Source organism: Pteropus medius, unplaced genomic scaffold (assembly GCF_902729225.1).
Source record: "Pteropus medius unplaced genomic scaffold, Ma_sr-lr_union100, whole genome shotgun sequence".
In the NCBI taxonomy this organism is placed as follows: Eukaryota; Metazoa; Chordata; class Mammalia; order Chiroptera; family Pteropodidae; genus Pteropus; species Pteropus medius.
The window spans coordinates 6,195,777-6,216,699 of NW_024348242.1; the positions used below are offsets into that span (position 1 = coordinate 6,195,777).

The 20,923-nt window shown below is 51.9% G+C and overlaps 1 protein-coding gene across 1 annotated transcript in view; it reads left to right on the top strand.

Annotated features, from left to right (window-relative positions):
* CUX2 (cut like homeobox 2) overlaps positions 1 to 20,923 on the top strand; it is a 225,555-nt gene that overhangs the window by 195,049 nt on the left and 9,583 nt on the right. The window contains exons 8-18 of the mRNA XM_039879446.1: positions 458 to 524; positions 1,730 to 1,778; positions 5,426 to 5,530; positions 8,617 to 8,808; positions 8,907 to 8,965; positions 9,447 to 9,495; positions 9,588 to 9,687; positions 10,827 to 11,501; positions 12,202 to 12,303; positions 16,605 to 17,383; positions 18,124 to 18,283. Of these exons, the coding sequence (XP_039735380.1) occupies positions 458 to 524; positions 1,730 to 1,778; positions 5,426 to 5,530; positions 8,617 to 8,808; positions 8,907 to 8,965; positions 9,447 to 9,495; positions 9,588 to 9,687; positions 10,827 to 11,501; positions 12,202 to 12,303; positions 16,605 to 17,383; positions 18,124 to 18,283 (2,337 nt within the window). The remainder of the gene's footprint in view (positions 1 to 457; positions 525 to 1,729; positions 1,779 to 5,425; positions 5,531 to 8,616; positions 8,809 to 8,906; positions 8,966 to 9,446; positions 9,496 to 9,587; positions 9,688 to 10,826; positions 11,502 to 12,201; positions 12,304 to 16,604; positions 17,384 to 18,123; positions 18,284 to 20,923) is intronic.

A 20,923-nucleotide genomic window follows, 5' to 3' on the forward strand; every position in this document is an offset into this window, starting at 1 on the left:
GAGATTCAAATACTAAAAGAGGGTCATCTCATCTGCCCTCCCCACCCTGGTCACTGCACGTGCCTCCCGCCAGCTTGAAGCCCTCTAGTGCATTGGCCAGAGACCAATGCTGCTGTGAGAATCTAATGCCTGATGATCTGAGGTGGAGCTGAGGCGGTGATGCTAGTGCTGGGGAGCGGCTGCAAAACGCAGATGAAGCTTTGCTCACTCGCCTGCCGCTCACCTCCTGCTGTGCGGCCCAGTTCCTAGCAGGCTTTGGACCGGTACCAGTCCACGGCCCGGGGAGTTGGGAATCCCTGCGCTGGGAGCAGGAAACTTGCTACCTGTTGCCACTTCTAGGCAAGAGAAAGTTCTTCCCTCACTCCCCTAGGCCTCATTCTGCCTTTCCAGCCCTGAAGCAGTAGGTTCGCCTCCCTGGGGGTAGGTGACCTCACCCTGGCTCTTTATTTCCTTCCAGCGCTAAAGGCCACACAGACAGAGCTGCTGGAGCTGCGACGGAAATACGATGAGGAGGCGGCATCCAAGTAAGTGAACGCCGTGCTGAGGTACGCCGCCTCCCCGCGACCTCTGCCTTAGGCACCCGTTTCATTAAGCACCCTCTGCTCCCCAACCCCATGGACGCAGCTGTTCAGTGGTTATTTGCTGCGCCATTCATGCAGCACAGACTACGTGTGACATTCCGTGCCACAGGCCAAGCAGCTTCTACTGGTCAGAGGCCTCTGTTTCACCCCAGCCTCCTGGGGTGTCCCCACTCCCCAGCTCCACAGTCCAACCCTCGGGGCCAAGTGTCATTCGCGGAAACGATTCTAGACTCAGTGTTCCCTCAGGATTTAAGACATCACTTATTCCACAAATACTTACTTAGCACCTGCCGCGTACCCAGTGCTGTTCCGGGTCCCTATAGGAAACACTAGAACGTGGTCCCGACAGACGCCGGCCGATGTGCAGTGATCATTCTTTCACAGACACGTTGAGCCCAGGACTGTTCTGGGCACGTGGTAATGCCGTGAAGGGAAGGACCTAGAGCAGTGAGAGAATAACAGGAAGGGATGGGTCCTGTTACCGAGGGTCATCAGGGAGGACTGCCTTGAGGAGACGCGCTTCAGAATGAAAGATGAGAAGGAGATGGCCATGTGAAGAACACTAGGAAGGATACTCTGGGTGGCTGGAAGAGTTCGTGCAAAAGAGGGCCCTGACCTGCGTGAAGCACACGTGTGGCTTTGAGTCACCAAATGCTCCCCACAGACCTCCTCTGGCCCCCACCCCACACCAGGCAGAGGGCAACCAAGGTGGAGGGGGCCTGTCCTGACCCCTTCAGTGCTGGAGGGAGGGAGACAGCAAAATAAATGAATGAGCGCCACAGGGGTTGAGAGAGGCCTCCTGGGAGGGCACTTTGGAGCTGGGTTTTAAACCTCAGGGCCTGTTTGAAGAAAGCATTTGAGGTGGAAGGCACAGCAGGGACGAAGGCTGAGATGGGCAGCTTCAGAGAGTGGGCCCCTGGTGGAGACGAGAAGCTAGGCTGCAATACTGAGGCCCCATTCCCATTTCCCCGTAGCCTGGGTTCTTTTCCGTGCAGCCTGGGTTCTCCCCAGTAGAAAGGATGGAAGGCAGCCTCCTCACCCCTCCATTGGGAGACCCTTGGGTTCAAGCAGGGCCTGTAGTATCAGGATGGGTGGGGGCCCTGGCAATGGCCAGAGCCCCTCCTCAGGGCCTCATCTTTCTGTCTTAGGGCAGATGAAGTCGGCCTGATCATGACCAACCTGGAGAAAGCGAATCAGGTGAGGAGACGTGTGCTGAGGGCTCATTCAGCCCATGTCGGGGATCTCGGGCCAGGTCGGGAGGACAGGGCTAAACTCAATCAGTATTTATGGAACTACATGCCACACAAAGTTCTGGGGTCAGATGTCTGGGACCCAGTCCCTGAGCTCCTGGAGAAGAGCGTGCGAGAGAACAGACAGAACAATCAGAACTAGGGCGACCCAGGCAGCAACAGTCAGGGAAGGGGTACCTGACCTGTAGTCAGGGATCGGGAAGACATCCCAAAGGAAGGGCCATGGAGCTGAGACCTGACGAATAAATCGACACTGTGGAGGGAAGGCACTGCAGGACAGGGAAGAGCCTGGGCCAAGGCCAGGAGGCAGCCTGCGCAGCAGGCAGGAGGCTTCTCCAGGTGTCTTTGGACAGCGAGAGGACAGAAGCAGAGCAGTAATCAGTGATCCCCGCCCTTAAGTGGCTATCCCAGGCCAAGCTGGGACCTGGGTCTCTCGCAACCATAGTGAGTAAGAAGCCAAGGGTGGTGATGCAGGACAAGCCCGGGTCTGCTTCTCTCCCTCCCTTCCCACCTGGGGTCCCCTCCAGCCTCCTTACTTGATCCCAGCCATGCCAGCCAAGCACTGGGTGGACCGTCTTTCCTGAGGACCCATCTTCTAGTCCCAGCCAGGGTCCATGCAAGCCCTTTAGCCTCTCTGAGTCTCAGTTTTTACGTTTATAAATGGGGTTCCTTAGCCTGCCTTCCTCCAGCTTCACATGTGTTGCCGTCATAGTGGGAAAAGCTTCACAGTGGGAAAAGCTGGGCAGGAATTAAAAAGTCAATAAGACATGGCCACGCAGGTCCAGTATGGGGTCCCATCAGCCCACAGTATCTCTGTCCCACTCACTGCAATGCTACCAGTCAGGGACATGGCCAGGAAGGGCCAGCAATGTGACAGGGCAAGTGGTCATTTCCCTGTGGTAGTTGAGGAAGGCTTCCTAGAGGAAGACACCACAGCTGTGTTCTAAAGCCTGGGTGCTGTTCTCTTGAGGAAGGCATTATGAGCAGGAGGCGCAGCAGAGGCAAAGGCCTGGAGGTACGGCAGTGTGGGTGTAAGGGCAGGTGTCCTTGGAAAAGAATGACATTTTTTGGTTAATTTTCAAATAAGTGATCCACTTACATAGTTCGAAATTGAAAAAGCTCATACAGGCATACCAGGGAAACTGTCTCCCCTCCCCACTGGCAGCCTATCTTACCAGTTTCCCAGGTCTCCTTCCAGGAGTCCATTCACAAGCTCATGAATATATCTATTTTTATTCCTTTTTAAAACAAAAACAATAGTATACTGTACACACCCCTCCTGAACCTTACTTTCTCCACAACTTAGAGCCCGTTCCGTGTTTGTATATAAAGCAATTCCTTCGGTGCTACAGCAGCTTGGTATTGCACCACATGACTGACGCACCATCACCTGGCCCAGGGGACGGCAGACTTTCTGTACAAGATCAGAGAGTAGATCATTTCAGCTTCGCAGGGCTCTGTCACAGCTGTTCAGTTTTGCCCTCGTAGAGTGAAAGCATAGGTAGTATGGAGACGAATGAGCGTGGCTGTGTGCCAGCAAAACTACTTGAAAAAAACAAGCAGTGGACTGCAGTTTGCCCCGCAAATCCTGTCTAACCAGTACCCTATTGATGCACATTTATGGTATTTTCAATCTTTTACCATCATCATCAATATTGTGGGGAATAAAAGAGTACAGATACCATCTCATAGATGCCCAAGCCACTGTATCGGGTAAATTCTCAGAAGTGGGATTGCTGGCAAAGGGTCTGTGCATTTATAATTTGGCAGATGTGGGCAAACTGCCCTCTGCAGGACTGTACCAATTTACACTCCCTTCAGCAAGATAGGAGAGGGCCTGTATCCCTGTAGCCTCGCCAGTCCTGTGTGTCATCAAATTTTTGGATCTCTGCAATCAAATAGCCTTAACTAAGAAAGATCTTAAGAGCAGTTTGAATAAGAAGCATTTTTTGAATGTTTATTTTTTTCAGAATATAAAACTAAAACCTGCTCATTATGGAGAGTATGGAGAAAAAAAATAAATGTCATCAAATTAGGTGTTTAATATCCTGAACATGAACCAAGAGGATTCTGGAACAGAGCAGATCAATATTATTACTTACATAGTAATAACCATGCCAATTCGCCCCAGTTCTTACCCTGGGGTGATGAGATGAGAACCAGATGTCAACCTACATGCACCAGAGTTTGCGCTGTAGATGAGGAACCCCCCCAAACATGAATCTGTAATTTCATAGGGGAGGGACCTTCTAAGAGAGGGATAGAAATTTATCCCTCGAGTGTCATGGTGAACAGAAGGGCAAGGATCCTGGGTTTTTAGCATTTGGAATGCAAATTCTTCTCTCCAGGGGAAGATAAGACTAGTAGCTGTAAACCCAGCTTTACAACACAGGGGATATCTCCATGGTCTGGGTCTCATCCCTGCCTTGAAATGTAAGCACACACCTCCAGGGAGATAGATCTCTGGAGTTCTCACCAGCTCATCAGTCATAAATTGACTTCCAGGGCTCGTTTTTTAGCCCAGATCCCAAGTTTCAGTCATATTTGCTTAGAAAGCCCTAACTGCAGAAATATAAAAATAATTTTCTCTATGATCCCGCACACTCAAAACCTTTCCCAAAACAAAACTGACTTGAACCATTTCTGGAACAAGGCAGGATACCAAAAATAAATAATAAAATCCATTAAGTAAATAAATTAACAAATGTGCCCATGAAGTATGTGGGTCTCTGTGTATATATGCTGGGCACAGCATCCTACTTGTCAAGGTCAGTGTGTAAGTTAAACATAATCACTATGACTGTGTCACTAGCTGAGGGTGAAAATAAAGCCACAGCTCTTTTAATTTTCCAAGTAATGGCTCAAGATCCCACATATCCTGTTGACGTTTATAAAGTTAACCAGTTATTGACACATTTCTATGTGTCAGGCACCAAGCTAAGATGCCTAATGGGTTGTGTTTTACCAAATCACTTAATTAAAAAATAGCTCTATGAGTTGCTTTTATAATCCCCATTTCACAGATAGAGAAACTGAAGCTGGGGAGATGAAGTCTCTTGTCTGAGGGAAGCTGTTCACATTTAGATGCTTCCTCCCAGGCTTTTTTCCTCAGAAATGTTTGAAGAGTTAAGATCTACCATAGACCCAATTCAGTAAACTGCTTCATTCTAATTTAATAGTATTTCAACATGCCTCTGCAGTAGATGTGTTTCATTTCTCCCGTTTCACAAAAGAAAAACTGAGACCCAGAGAGAAGAAGTGACTTGCCCAGGGGCCTACAACAGCTTAAGGGCTGGGAAGCCACCTCAGCAGATGCCCCAACCAGGATTTACTCCACAGCTGGGGACAAACGTTGGCAGACAGAAGCAGCCTCGAAGTGTGTAAAAACTTGCCAGTCCTATCAAGGCAGCATCTTCCTTTCTGCCCTGGCGGGTAGGGAATGTTCTAGCTCCTCTTGGGATCCGAAGGACCCTAGGGAACACAGAGCCAAACAAGGGACCCAAAAAGTAGGACCCTCGGAGCCCTGCCTGCCCACCCTGCGCCCGAGATGATCCAGCGCGCCTCTTAACCATGCTCTCCGGTTCTGCTCCCCAGCGAGCCGAGGCTGCCCAGCGGGAGGTGGAAAGTCTTCGGGAACAACTCGCCTCTGTCAACAGCTCCATCCGCTTGGCCTGCTGCTCCCCTCAGGGACCCAGTGGGGTAAGGATGGTTGGGGAGCCAGAGGGAAAGGTTGGGAAAGGCCATGTTTGTGGGTGTGACTATTTGGGTTGATCGTGTACGTCTTTGTGAAATTGTGCAGATGGATGCATGTGGATCTCTGTGTGCTTACAGTAAGTATAGCATCTTAATTGCCAAGGTCATTGTGTAGTTAAATATAATTACTGTGACTTACTGCCACAACCAAGGGTGAGAATACAGCTACAGCTCTTTTAATTTGTCAGGCTCACGCTTCTGTATATCCTGATTAACCGGAAATCCGCTATCTTCCTTTGGAGGCCCCCATACCCCCCAATTGTCCCAAGAATGCCAGGAACCTATTCAGGCCAAAGAGGGTCATCTCTATTACCAGATGCCCTGCAAGAGCGGGTAGAAGGATGAGTTTGATCAATAGAACAGCAGTACAGTTTTGGTGGCTGCCACCAGGTGTCACTGGTGACTGCTGGTCTCCCACTGGTACAGGCTCTATGGGGACAACCCGCTGATTCTCAGTTCCCTACCAGATCCTGACCAAAGCGAGGCCTCATACCAAGATCTGAGGTTAACGCTCATACTCAGTCATTGGTTCCCAAAACATGCTGGGGTGATTCCAGCGTGGTTTCCGAGGAGCCACGTGCTTCTGTCGTCGACCTTGAGGTTCCTGTGTCTGGCCTCGTTAGTCAGTGCGTCTTTCTCTTTCCTCGTGATTGGTGTCCCTTTGGGGTCCTGGAGTCGTTTCCTACCAAAGGATTTTAGTCAGAGCCATCCCAACCTACCCGTCTGCCATGTTAGGTGTCTCTGTCCCTCTTCCAGAAAGCCTTGGGTTCCATGTATAAATTGGTCCATCTACTTTCCAGATCTCTAAATACAAAAGACATTAGATTCATGATTCCTTACGTAACAACAAGTCTGTGCCAGGGTCATTTGCTGTCTCTGCGCATGGACTTGAAGTGGCCAGCATAATTTTCAACTCAGCTGACACCCTGATGCACAGGCCCATGTGTCTATGTCTGTCTTTTTGTTTGAATATCATCATGTGTCTCTGCGACGTGTTACCGTGTGCATGTGTGCCTATTCGTGACCTTTGGCAAATGACTACAACTTTAATCTAACTGTGCCTCAGTTCCTTCACTTGTACAAGCAGGATCTACATTATAGGGTTATTGAGAGGACTGCATGTGAAGTACCTAAAATGGTACTTGGCTCAGTCTATGCTCAGTAAATATTTGATGCTGCTGCTGCTCCTGCTACTACTATTAGTGTTTGATGTGTCTGGTTTTACACACAAGAGCATGCAGCCTTTTTGAGCCACATACCTGTCTGTGTGTGTCTGGTGATGTGTCCATATGAGTGTGTCTCCTTGATGCCTCTGTGTGTGTGTGTGTGCGTGTCAGCATGAGTATTTAGGCAGGTATGCCTGTCGGTGTGTGCTGTGTCTGTAGGTGTGTCCACCTGCGTGTGTCCCAGGAGGCAGTGTGTGTGTGTCAGCGTGCCTGGATATCTGCATGACACGGAGAGTGAACACGAGAGAGACTGAGTGCGAGAGAGCTCGTGAGGAGGCCGCAGAGAGAATTTGCCAGCGGCTCTTAATTAAGCCCCGTGGAACCCGGCAAATGCCTGTGCTAATCAGCCACAGGGAATTTTGCTGGTTTGGGGGCGAGCTTTTCTGAGCGCAGCAGTGGCGCTCGATGCTAATTAATTTAATGTGTTAATGGCATCCGCTTCCTGTTTTAATTGGCATTTATCTCCATGGAAGAATAGCCGGGGTTGGTAGTGGTGGGGTTTTTTTGTTTTGCTTAGTTTTTATAACACTTCTTAGGTTCCTTTGTAACTGCCTGACTTCAGGTTCCCTCAAACAGCAACCTCTCCATCTTTATTCGGGACAGAGGGACCATTTTCTAGAACCTAGAGAAGCTGTGGATCTTGGGGCTGGTGGCAAATTAGGAGGAGGAAGGAACCACTGCTAACGTGGCCTGTGGCTGGGCCGCAAGGTCTCAGGTCTAACTCTGTGGGTCTCTCATTGCTTAGAATGGGAACACCCTGCTGGGGTGGGACCCACACCCATGTTAAAAACCCAAGCCTTTGTCTCCGCCGTTCCCTCTGCCGGGAACAGCCTGTCCCCTCCACTTCCTCACCCAGCTATCTACTTCCTTTTTTGTTGTTCTCTTTTAACAAATATTTTATTGAAGTATAATATACATAAGGAAAAATGTACATATGAGTGTACAGCACATTGAATTTTTCAGAATGAACACGCACCGTAAGCAGCATCTAGATCAGTAGCACGTTCCCAGGCCCCGAGAAGCCCCCCGTGTGCCCCCTTCAGGTACCACTCTCCAGGGAGAGCCACCCCCTGACCTCTAACAGCACAGATGGGTTTGTATCTGATGTTGATTGAAACACACACACACACACACACACACACACACACACACACACACACACACTTTGGTGTCTGGCTTCTTTTGTTCCAAATCTGGGAGAGTCATCCATACTGTGTTGGAGTAATTGTAGATTATTCATTTTCATGGCTGTGTAGTATTCCATTGTGTGACTGTTCCACAGTGTGTCCACATCCTCTTGCTGGTGGACACTGGAGGGTTTCCAGTTTGGGACTTACAGAGTGGGCTGCTGTGAACATTTTGTCTTGGTGTCCATGTGTCTCGGTGCACAGGCGCCTGCATTTCTCCTGCATATATACCAACGAGTGGAAACCAATGTTTACCTTTAATGGATTCTACCAAGAAATTTTCCAAATTATGAACATTTTCTTGAACTTCATCATGGTTTAGACACATTTTCCTCCATAAAACCTTCCCTGCTCACTGCCCTCCCCCCCCCCCCCCAGTTTAGTTTCAAGAATAGAAGGAAAGGCATCCAGGCTGATAGGACCAGTCTGAGCAAAGGCCCATCCTATGAGGAAAGCTACGGGCCTATCAGAAGCGGCTGAGTCACACTGGGGAGCACAGCACCAGAGTCCTACCACAAATACGGATCTCCCATTATGTTTGGGACTCGAGTGGGGAGGCCAGCCCTGCAGCCTCCTGCCCCATACCTCTCAGCTCCTTCAAGTCCCACTTTGTCCTCAGGATAAGGTGAACTTCGCGCTGTGCTCAGGCTCACGGCTTGAGGCTGCCCTGGCCTCCAAGGATCGGGAGATCCTGCGGCTGCTGAAGGATGTGCAGCGTCTCCAGAACTCCCTGCAGGAGCTGGAGGAGGCCTCTGCCAACCAGATTGCCGACCTGGAGCGGCAGCTCACGGCCAAGTCTGAGGCCATCGAGGCAGGTCTTGGGGGGAGGAAGTGGGCAGACGGGAGATGGGCAGGGCATCCCTGGCAGAAGGACAGTCCCAGCTTCACTGTCTTTGTTTGTTCCTCTAGAAGCTGGAAGAGAAGCTCCAGGCACAGTCTGACTATGAAGAAATTAAAACAGAGCTGAGGTACTCTGCAGAGTGGGGCTCCGCTGACCCCTGCCCTCTTCCCTGGCTGGCAGAGTTCTTCATCTTCCTTCCCCCCACCAGACCCCACTTCATGGTGCCCTTGTCTCCTCTCCACTGGCACCTTGGGTGTCATGCTTGGTCCTTTGCCATCAATAGCTGCCCATAGGAAGACATACAAGACAGCCTCATTGTGGGAGCTATAATAGGGTGGGGGTAGTGGGGGGTAGTGATGTGTTGTTCAGATAAGCTCAAACTGGCCTTTGTGGAGTCGGTTAGTGCAGCACCCCTCCAGGTAACACGGGAACCAGTTCACAAGCCTGGTCCTTAGAGCTGTAGTTAAAATGAGTCCAGGGTTGTGCAGGGTTGGGGGGTGAGGGCAGTTCTTCTCCATCAGGGAAGATGAGCTGGAAGTGCCGCTCCCCAGGCCCCTTCCCAAGCCAGAGAGCATAGCTGGCCTCATACCCTCCGCTTTCTCCGGCAGCATCCTGAAAGCCATGAAACTGGCCTCCAGCACCTGCAGCCTCCCCCAGGTGAGTGTCCCCTCCCCTCTCCCTGCAGGGCCAGCTGACTTGAGAGCCTCCTAGCAACCACGCCCTCTCAGCCCGGCTTCTTCTCTCCTCAGAGCATGGCCAAGCACGAGGACTCGCTGCTCATGGCAAAGGAGGCCTTTTTCCCTGCGCAGAAATTCCTGCTGGAGAAGCCCTGTCTCTTGGGCAGCCCTGGTAGGGAAGGGGATGTTCTCGGGGCTGAGGGGCTGGGTGGGGGCTGCCGCGCATCTCTGGCCTTCTCCATGCCCACAGACCACTGCCTTGCACACAGGCAGGAGAGCGATGGAGGAAAGGGGTGCATGCTGATGAAGCGCCTGGCACCAAGCTGGGCACCATGCATGGCTAAGCCGGCTGGCCTGCAGGTGTCCACACAAGCCCACTCCCACATTCAAGGATACACGGCTCACTCAGGCCCCGTTAAGGCCCCCAAAGGCTCCACTCACCCCACCCTTCATGAACAGTAGGATGAGGTCACGGGGCAAGGAGAGCGTTCACACTGCACCCCACAGCAGACTGCTGGGAGTAGCTTCCAGACGTTGTTCTCCTAAATCGCCTTCTCGGCCTCTTGTGCCTTCTCCCCACACAGTGGGTCCACGACCTTTCAGCTGTGTAGGCCCATCAGATTCGCTGCTGCCTCTGTTTCCTTGTCTGTAAAATGGGGACAGTGACAGGGCCTAAATGCGTAGGCCGGGCAGGTATGAGGCAGGCAGGCCCCTGGGAGCGGGCCCTCCTGCTGGGGGAAGGGGGATCAGGCTGAAATCCCTGCCCCAGGTGAGGTGCTGGGCCCGTAACAAGTGTTTGGTTAGTGTTCTTGATGGTGGGGGGGGAGGGCTCCCTGGAACCGGCGTTTATTCCGAGACTCGAAGGATGAGGATTTGGGAATGGGGAAGGGGGTTGCTGGCCCAAATGTCCATTGTTGGCACTTAGTACTGCTGGGCGCCTATAGCACTTCTCTTCCCCACCCCTCTTCCCCCAACTTCCTCTCTCTCCCTCTCAATTTCTCTCGTGTATGTCTCTCTCCGTCTTGTACTGTCTCCCTTTTCTCTCTCTCTCTCTCTCCCTCTCTGTCTTTCGCTCTGTCTCTGCCTGTCTCCCTCTGTCTGATGCTCACTGTCTCTGTCTCTCACGCGTGCGTGGTTTCTCTCTCATGTTATCATTTCTCTCTGCCTCTCTTTTCCTGTCTGTCTCTCTCGTGTCTGTTTTTCTGTATCTTGTTATTTCTCTCCTTGTCACTCTCTCTCCCCCACTGTCTGCTTCTCTGTCTTACTCCCTCTCCCTGTCTCTCCTCTCTCCCTCTGTCTGTCTCTCTCTAGAGGAAGACCCTTCAGAGGACGATTCCATCAAGGACTCGCTGGGCACGGAGCAGTCCTACCCGTCCCCTTCGCAGCTTCCGCCACCTCCAGGGCCGGAAGACCCCCTGTCCCCAGGCCCCGGGCAGCCCCTCCTGGGCCCTGGTCTGGGCCCTGATGGCCCACGGACTTTCTCGCTGTCCCCCTTCCCCGGCCTGGCTTCAGGAGAGAGACTGACAGGGGACGCACTGCTGTCCAAGCACATGATGCCCCCCGCCACCTTCAAGGGAGAGGCAGGTGGCCTACTAGTGTTCCCCCCGGCCTTCTACGGCTCCAAGCCCCCCACAGCCCCTGCCACTCCAGCCCCTGGCCCTGAGCCGCCCGGGGTCCCCGAGCCGGCCGACGGTGGCGTGGGCAGCACAGCCGGGGCGGGGACCGGAACAGAGGAGGAGCAGCTGGACACAGCGGAGATCGCGTTCCAGGTGAAGGAGCAGCTGCTCAAACACAACATTGGGCAGCGAGTATTTGGCCACTATGTGTTGGGGCTGTCACAAGGCTCCGTCAGTGAGATCCTGGCCCGGCCCAAGCCCTGGCGCAAGCTCACGGTGAAGGGCAAGGAGCCTTTCATCAAGATGAAGCAGTTCCTGTCAGACGAGCAGAATGTGCTGGCTCTGAGGACCATCCAGGTGCGGCAGCGAGGTGAGTGCCGGCCACGGGCCTGTCCCACAGCCAAGCCCGGGGCACAGGGCTGGCTTTGCCGCTTCCATCTGTTTGGTCTGTGGCAAGAGGCTTCGCCTCTCTAAGCCTTAGTTTCTCCCTCTATAAAATAAGGAAATATATCCTCCCCTCCTTCCTGGGGCCTGTGACTTCCCTCTCCTCCCCACCTGGCTCTCATGGGGCAGCTCAGGCTGATAATGGTGGGAAAAGGCTGGGCCCCAGGGACCCCACAGTACGTCCAAGCCTCGGCTTACCCATCCATCAAGTAGCCTGGGTACACAGCCTTGCCAGACTTGATTTTGGGGGTAATCCAGGTGAAGGGCCCAAGCTCTGACCTCACAGACACCTGAATTTGAGTCCCAACTTTGCCCTCCACCCACAGGGTGACTTCAGGCAGCTCACTTTGTGTCTCTGTTTCCCTGTCATTCTCCAAAGGTGGGTTAAATGAATATAAAGCTTGACAACTGTTAGCTATATTGATGATTGTTGTTTTTATTATTATTATTTCAAGCCAGAATCACGTGCAGGTCCACAGTTTGCCATACAGACTAGCTCAGTGGTCACTCTGCCACACACTCATGGTCTGGCCTTGGCCCTGCTCCTGGGACTGACCACACCCAGCTCCTAGGACTGGCCCCTAACATGCAAGTCCCCACAACAGATGCCTCCTTGCCTCCCCCAGGCAGTATCACCCCGAGAATCCGCACACCAGAGACAGGCTCGGACGACGCCATCAAGAGCATTCTGGAGCAGGCCAAGAAGGAAATTGAGTCACAGAAGGGGGGTGAGTATGGTAGGTGAGGTATCTAGGCCTGGAAAGTGCTGGATCTTTGCTATCCAATATGGAGCCATTAGCTACACATGTCTGTCTCCATTCAGATTAATTCAAATTAAATAAAATTACAGCTTCGGTTCTTCAGCCTCACTAGCCACATTGCACCGGTGACAAGTGGCAACCGTATCGGAGAGCACATCTCAGAACATGTCCCTCGTCACACAGTTCAGTTGGCGGCGCCGGTCTGGATCATCCGATGTCCTCAGCTTTCAGGAGGTGCAGTAATGAGGAATCACACGGGACCTTCCACACAGACACACAGAGGCCTGAGCCTCAGCCCTGACCATGGACGTCCCCCTTCTTACACCTCTACATTTTAGTCCTCAAGGAGACATTGCTTCCTCCTGCCTCTCAGACCACGCCATCCCCACCTTCTCCTGGGGCACCGGATTCCTCTCCTAGTGCTGCTGTTAGCCACAGACTGTGTGGCTGAAAACCAAACAAATTTATTATCTTACGGCGCTGAAGGTCGGAAGTCTGATCAGCCTCAGGGGACCAGTTGAGGTGTTGACAGGGCCGCGTCCCTTCTGGAGGCTCTAGGGGAGAATCCGTTCCCCTGCCTTTCCAGCTTCTAGAGGCCTTCTACATTCCTTGCCTTGTGGCCCCTTCCTCCGTCCGTCAAGTCCAGCATCATAACCTCTTTAGTTTCCCTCATTGTCTTGCCTCCCCTTAAAAGTACACTTGGGATTAAGTAGGGCCCACCCAAATAATCCAGGGTAATCCCCTCATTTCATGATTCTTAACTTCCATCACATCTGAAAAGTCCCCTTTGCCATGGAAGGTAACTGGTATTCACCAGTCCCAGGGATGGGGCTGTGGATCCACAATGCACTTTTCCTTTAGCCCTTCAAGTGCAGGATTCCCCCAGGCTCCATCCCAGACCCTCTGACTTTCCTATTCTTTCTAGATGAGTTAATCCACTCCAGGAAGTTCCAACCAAGAGCAGCACCCAAATTGTTCCCTGTCCAGGCCAGACTCCTCTCAAAAGTTCCAGAGCCACAAGCCAACTGCCCTCTGGGCATGCCCACCAAGGTCCTCACTGGCATCTCAAACTTAACATGTCTGAGGTGGAACTCACTCCCTCCCCAAACCCTTACTGAGGAATAGGAACCCGTCACAGATGGTGCTAGAAACCCAGGGTGAAATGAGGGGCTATCCTTGACCCCTTACCCCTGGAAGCCAGTCAGCCACCCCAGGGGTCACTCACCCTCTTAAGTGTTTTTTCAAGCTTATCCATCCCCCACCCCAGTTGCCACCAGCTTAGTGAACCACCATCATCACTTGCTGGGACTTTTGCAATAGCCTTTTCACCAGTCTTGCCAATGACATTCTAGGCCCTACTCCACCCTACTTTCCACCTAGAGGCAGAGGTATCTTTCTAGAGCACACATAGTCATGTCACTAAGAATCCTTCCATGGCTCCCCGTTGCCCTCAGGATAAAATCCCAACTCCTCGGCAAGGCCTGCAGTCTTCAGACTCCTCCTGATCCCACCATGTCTCTCACGTGATCTGTTTACAGTCATGCTCGTTTATCCTCATCCCAGACACCTCTCTCGTGACCAACACCTACTCATACTTTATGACTCAACTCGGAAGTCATCTCTCCAGGAAGCCTCCCACCGTGTACAGAGAGATTGGATACTGCCCCTCCTTGGATCTCCCAGAATTACCTGTGTGCTTGGTGCAGTGGAGCCAGACTGGACTAGCTGCAAATTCTGGCCCTGCTGTTTATTATAGGTTGTATGATCTTGGGCAAGTTTGCTTAGCCTCTCTGTGCCTCCATTTCCTCATCTTTAAAATGAAGACAGTGTTAATACTCTTTTCTTAAGGTTGTGTGAGGATCCATCAAGTGAGACCACACCTAGCCAGCACTCAGCCTGGGACCTGGCATGTGAAAGGTGCCCCTGAAGCTTAGCTGTTGTCGCAGCCAACATTATCATTATCGTAGCTCTGTTGTTGCATTTGTTCATGTTACAAATGACTCTGCTGATGTGACTGTCCCTCCCATTGGTCTGGGGGCTTCCTGCAGCCAGGGACCAATTCGCATCCTTCCACTCAACACGGTGATACAGTTCCTGACTTTAGAACAGGTTTCAGTGCTCCCGCTCCATTTTGCAGTGTTCTCTGCCCCCTGGCGGCGACTCAGAGCAAGTGTCTCGATTCTCAATCCTCTACTTGCTGGGAGCCAAGTTTCCCAAGGGCCCTTCCTCCTGCCTGGTTCTTGCGGGGAGTGAAGGCGGGCTTACCCTGCTAGGAGCCTACATAATCCACCGAAACCCTACTGTGTATACACTAATTTCTTTGTCAGCTCCTATAACAACAGAGAGGCAGTCATTCAGTAAGCACTACTGTGCGCTAGACATAGATTACAGACGTGGATGAAACATGATATTGGGTGAAAAGAACCAGAAGAACGATCTAATCTCATGTTTAGATTAGATCGTTTAGTCTCCCACTAAACAGACAGGACAACTACGGCCAAAGCAGGGGAGACGTGCTGTTACACAGAGCCCAAAGGAGAACCCAAGTCTCCTGACTCCCTGTACCGTGCTCTCGCAACTGGAGGGTCAGAAACAAGGCAACGGGGAAATTAAAAAGGCAGCATCACAGCAGAGGGAAACATTTGCACGAGTAGGCCAGCCAGAGGGTTTCCACTCAGGGTCTGGGAAGAGTTCAGCAGGAGGAAATGAGCCATGGTTATCCCCATACACACACACACCCCTGACAGGAGTGGATGCCAAGCAGAGGGCAACTGGCTGTCCCCAGGGGAGGACATGACTGTGGCTGACTGCCAACTCAGGAGCTCTGCTTCTGGGAACCAAAGACAATGTCCAGACTGGGGACAGCTATACACAGCTATTCCTTTATCGTTGTTCACAACAGTGACAAACTGGGAACAACCTAAGTGTCCCTCAGTGGAGGATCGAGTAAGTAAAGCAGAGACTGACTATCCCTTCAGTGACGTATGCAGCCATGAAAGGTAGAACTTTTAACCATAGGGAGAAATAGGTTGATATGAAGTGAAGCAAGTCAGGCTACACTCCCATACCAAGTATGACCATCCCTTGCATGGAACTGGAGAACAGATCGGAAGAAAATACATGCAAGCATTTTCTGCGTTACCTCTGGGAGAGAGAAGAGGGGATTTTTATTTTCATCTTAAGTTTTTGTGCTTTCTTAGCTCTCCACGATAGGCATGTATTACTTTTTTTTCTAATTGAAGTGAAATTCACATAACATAAAATTAACCATTTTAAAGTGAACGATTCAGTGGCATTTGGTATATTCACAATGTTGTGAAATCTAGTTCCAAAACATTTTCATCTCCTGAAAAGGAATCGCCATACCTATTTGGCAGGCACTCCCCCTTCTCCCCTCCCCTCAGCCCCTGGCAAACCGTCGGTCTACTCTCTGTCTCTGTGAATGTGCCTATTCCAGATATTTCATATGGCTGAATAATATTCCGTTGTTGTATTACTTTTTAATTGGAAAAGCAACAGCAACTATTTTGAATGGGGCCGTGGGAGCCACTGGGGAGAAGACTGCACCGCAGTATAATGGAGGAAGGGCTGTGTTGATCTGTCTTGGTACAGGAGTGAGGAGACCCCAGCACTGGAGAGGCCACTCAGAGGGCAGAGGGAAGCACTGTCCTACTGTTTCTTTCTGTTTACCACTTACAAAAAAGGTCTTTTACTAAATAATAGACTGTTTATTTTGCTCGTTTTGGAGCTCTATAGAAAGAAGTTATACTGTGTATCATTTTCTGGGACTTGCTGTTTTCGCTCATGATTGTTCCGCACGGTGACTTCCTTTTTGCCTGCGTTGCATTGTGTGACCATGCCACTACTTACCCGTTCTCTCCTCCCTGGGCATTTGAGCTCCTGCCAGTATTTTGTTGTTAGAATAGATGAAGCAGCCTCTTTTATGTGCTACAGGGTTTTCCTTGTCTTTGAACATTTGCATAGCTGGTTCATAGCATGTGTAAAAGACAAGTCTTTTTTAACATTGCATTATCCTCATTGAGTACTTTCTCCACATGTGCTGAAATCTCACAATCACCTGATTTTTAATGGCTACGTAATATTCTGCGCACAGATGGACCATAATTTACTTAAGCAATCCCTAGTTGGTAGACACAGAGATTGCCTCCAACATTTTGCTGGTATAAATACTGATGCTGTGAACATCTTTGCCCTCCACGTCGTGCCCTGACAACGGGCCTCTGGCCACCCTGTCATCCTCCCCGCAGGTGAGCCCAAGAACTCGACAGCCCCATTGAGCATCACCAATGGCACAGCTTCTGCCAGCACCTCAGAAGACGCCATCAAGAACATTCTGGAGCAGGCGCGTCGCGAGATGCAAGCGCAGCAGCAGGCCCTGCTAGAGATGGAGGCAGGCGCCCGGGGCCGCTCGGTGCCTTCCTCGCCCCCGGAGCGGCCCTCGCTGGCAGCCGCGAGCCAGAACGGGGCCCCAGCCTACGTCAAGCAGGAGGAAAGCAGTGGTGGCGGGGGGACCAGCAGCAGCGCCACACAGACGCCCCTCACCGTCCTGTCCCCAGCCGCCTTCGTGCAGAGCATCATCCGGAAGGTCAAGTCAGAGATCGGCGATGCTGGCTACTTCGATCACCACTGGGCCTCCGACCGCGGCCTGCTCAGCCGCCCCTACGCCTCCGTCTCGCCCTCACTGTCGTCCTCCTCCAGCTACTCCAGCCAGCCCAACGGACGGGCCTGGCCCCGTGGGGACGAGGCCCCCTCAGCCCCCGAGGACGAAGTCGTCGGGGGTGAGGACGAGCCCCCCAGGGTGGGCGAGCTCAAGGCCGAGGGGGGCGTCCCTGACGCGGGCAGTGGCGGGCGGCTGGCCTACTACCCAGCATATGTGCCCCGAACGCTGAAGCCCACCGTGCCACCCCTGACCCCCGAGCAGTACGAACTCTACATGTACCGTGAGGTGGACACGCTGGAGCTGACTCGCCAGGTCAAGGAGAAGCTAGCCAAGAACGGAATCTGCCAGAGGATCTTTGGAGAGAAGGTGAAGACAGTGGGGGTGCCACCCCAGGATGCTCAAGGCCATGGGCCCCCGGGAGGGGGGCCCCTGAGGACCAGCCTCCTGTGCCTGTGGTCCGGGAGGAAGCATGCATGAGCAAGAACAGCACAAGCAGCATTCAGACCCAGGGCCCATGACCCCAAAAGCCCTTTCCCTGTATCCAGCTGTTCCTGGGTCCTGTGGGAAGGGGGCCGTGGGCAAGGCTGGCGCTCAGTTCTGTGGTTGTTGACGCAATGAAACACTTCCGTCTGGTTAGGAACAACCACTTACCTCTCCTCCTCCAGGCTCCTCCATCCTTCCCAAGGTCCAGCCTCACAAGGGTTAAGGCTCAGCCCATTCAGGGATCTCTGATTGGTTGGTGCCCCCACGGTACCAGTGGTTGGGCAGTTTTTAATATCACCTCTCCCCATAGCAGAGGAGCAGGCAGAGGGTCAGATAAGCCCAAAGGAGGGAGAAATGTCCTAAGTGGGAGACAGAGGAAGGTTTCTGGAGGAGGGAGCACTTGAGGGGTCCGAAAGTCTAGGTAGGATGTCTCCGTGTAGGCACATGGGGAGGGCAGTGCAGCGGGGTGCAGTGCAGGCACTCAACAGGCACCTGGAAACGGCACGCGGACGGCCTCGGGAAGTGAACAGTAGTCCTTAAGGGTCTCAAGGAGAAGGAAGGGATGGAGTGGCCTGTGTCCCAGGGGCCCGCTGAGCCACCCTTCCTGCCCTGCCCGTCCCCAGGTGCTGGGTCTGTCACAAGGCAGTGTGAGTGACATGCTGTCCAGGCCGAAGCCGTGGAGCAAGCTGACACAGAAGGGCCGGGAGCCCTTCATACGCATGCAGCTGTGGCTCTCGGACCAGCTCGGCCAGGCCGTCGGCCAGCAGCCCAGCGCTTCCCAGGGTGAGTGCCCCTGGGGCCCTTTCGAGGGGGGCTGCCGGCGCCCCCAGAATGCAGAGAGCCCTCACTCTTCCCGTCTGTGCAGTGGCATGTGCGTCTGCTTTACTGTCCACATTCTCCTAGCTGATGTCCTTACTTCCCTTTCGTCCTTCCTTCAACCAGAGGGATGCGTCTGTCACTGACTTTAAATGTCTAGGCACCAGAGCAAGTGGAGAATACAGTTTACATGCAGAGCCCCACCATCTGGTCCCCCATCAGGTGTCGCTGACTGATACCTCCTTCCCAAGGATCCAGCATGTAGCCTCAGAATCCTTAGCACAGGGCCTTGGGCCGCTGTTATCCTTTCATTAATGATGCACGGGCAGGGTGGAATTTGGACTCTGCCTAGGTAAGGAAACAGGCCCCAAGAGCTGCCCAAAGTCACAGAGCCTTCAAGTGGAGAGATGGGTGAGGGGAGACTCCAGGGAGCCCAAGCTCTCCCCACCCCGTGACTACCAGTGGACGGGTCTGTTGGGGCCCAGGTGAGGTGCCCACTCCGGCCATAGGTGGGCATGGCATGAGGACAGGACATCTGACCTGCCAACTGAGACCAAAGAAAGACAGACAATGAGAGGCCGGACTCTGAGTCCCGGGACCTCAGCACGGCCAGCTTGCCCATCTGTAAAGTGGGGATCGGTCCCTAGGACGAAACCACATCTCAGGTTCACAGAAACGAACCAGATTAGTAACTGTCAGCAGAAATACTACCTGACACGCATAATGTCATGCAACATATGTCCCAATGATATTGTTTATTTTAGACATTAATGGCCACACACAAGACTACACATTATAGTATTAAGGCTACAAGCTTATGCATTAAAAGGAAAAAAAGCCACCAGCCTCCTGCCTGGGGATGAGGCTGCCTGGGGGGGCGGGGGGGGCGAGAAGTCGGAGAGGTGAGGCTCTGGCTGACTCTTTTTTTCTTTAAAACAAATGAGATTTAAGGTCATGGGCTTGGAGAAGCGAGGGAGGACATATTTTTCTGTGTATCTCTATAGCTTTGAAATACTTTATATTAAAATTTTTCACTGAGAAACTTCTCCAACGGGCTCTTGTGGGGACCAATGCAACCATTCTAATGGTGGTGACCATTCGTCACACATGGGTGCTGAGCACATGCAACGCTTTCTTTTTCAATCCTCATGTCGGTCTCTACCAGAGGGATTATTTGTCTTCCCTGTTTTACAAAAGAAGAAGCTGAGGGTCTGAGTAGTGCAGTGACTTGCCCAAGGTCACCGGCCAGTTAATAGCAGAGCCAAGATTGGAATACAGGACTGTTAGCCATTAGGCTCCCCTGCCTCCTAGGGTACCCACCAAAGAGCCCATATCTGTAAAAGGGTCCCCCATCTTTTCTGTTGTTGTCGTGTTATATTTTAATTAATTGATTTTTTTTTATTGAGGTGCAATTCATATACCATGAAATTTACCACCTTGGCCATTTTTTAAGGTGTACAATTCAGTGGCATTTAGTACACAGTGTTATGTAACCACCACCTCTGTCTCATTCCAGGACATTTTCATCACCCCAAAAGGAAACCCCAGACCCATTAAACAGCCACTCTCACTTTCCCTTCTCCTCCCTGCCCCTGGCAGCCACCCGTCTGCTTTCCATCTCTGTGGATTTACCTGTTCTCAGCATTCTGTATCAATGGAATCATACAATATATGGATTTCTGCGTCTGGCTGCTTTTACTTAGCATGTTTTCAAGATTCTTCTGTGTCATAGCATGTGTCAGAATTTCATTCTTTTTTATGGCTGAATAATATTCTACTGTATGGATAAACTTTCTTTTGGCTGTTATGACGAATTCCGGTTTGAACATTAGTGTACGTGTTTTTTGAACATCTGTTTTCAATTCCTTTGGATCTATATCTAGGAGTGGAATTGCTGGGTCATTTGGTACTTCTGTGTTTAACTTACTGAGGAATTTCCAAACTGTTTTCCTTAATTGTTGCAGCATTTTACATTCCCAGCAGCAATATGAGGGTTTCTATTTTTCCATATCTTCATCAATACTTGCTATTCTCTGTTTTTTTTACTGTAGCCATCCTAGCAAATGTAAAGTGGTATCTCATTGTAGTATTGATTTGTACTTCTCTGATGTCTGACTGTTTCGTTTTGTTTTGTTTTTAATTTCTTTGCTGTGGAAGGATTTGAGGGAGGATAGAGTTAGATCAAGAATGATGTTCCTGGTGGAAGAAACAGCACAAGCCAAGGCTGGGAGGCAGGATCATACACGGTTTGGCAAGGGAAGTGAGTGCAGGTGAGGGTGGGCACCTTGTGTCCTGCTCACCCAAAGACCAGGAAGCCAGGGCCTCAGGTTTACAGAAGCAGAGATGTGAGTGGTAGCTGCTGGCCCCAGGGGGCAGGTGGTGGCTGATCCAACCAAGGGCCCCATCACCACCACATGTCCAGAACCTAGAGGCAGGAGAGTGATCCATTGCCCACAAGGTCCCACATTGTGTGGCCTCAGGGATGGGTCTGGACCTTGCCCAGCCACCCTTTTGTCCACAACCCCTTCACACCAGCCACTAGGCAGGGATTGGTGCTGGAGGCCCTGACATCTGCGGAGTTGGGGGTGAGCCGGATGCCGGGGGAGG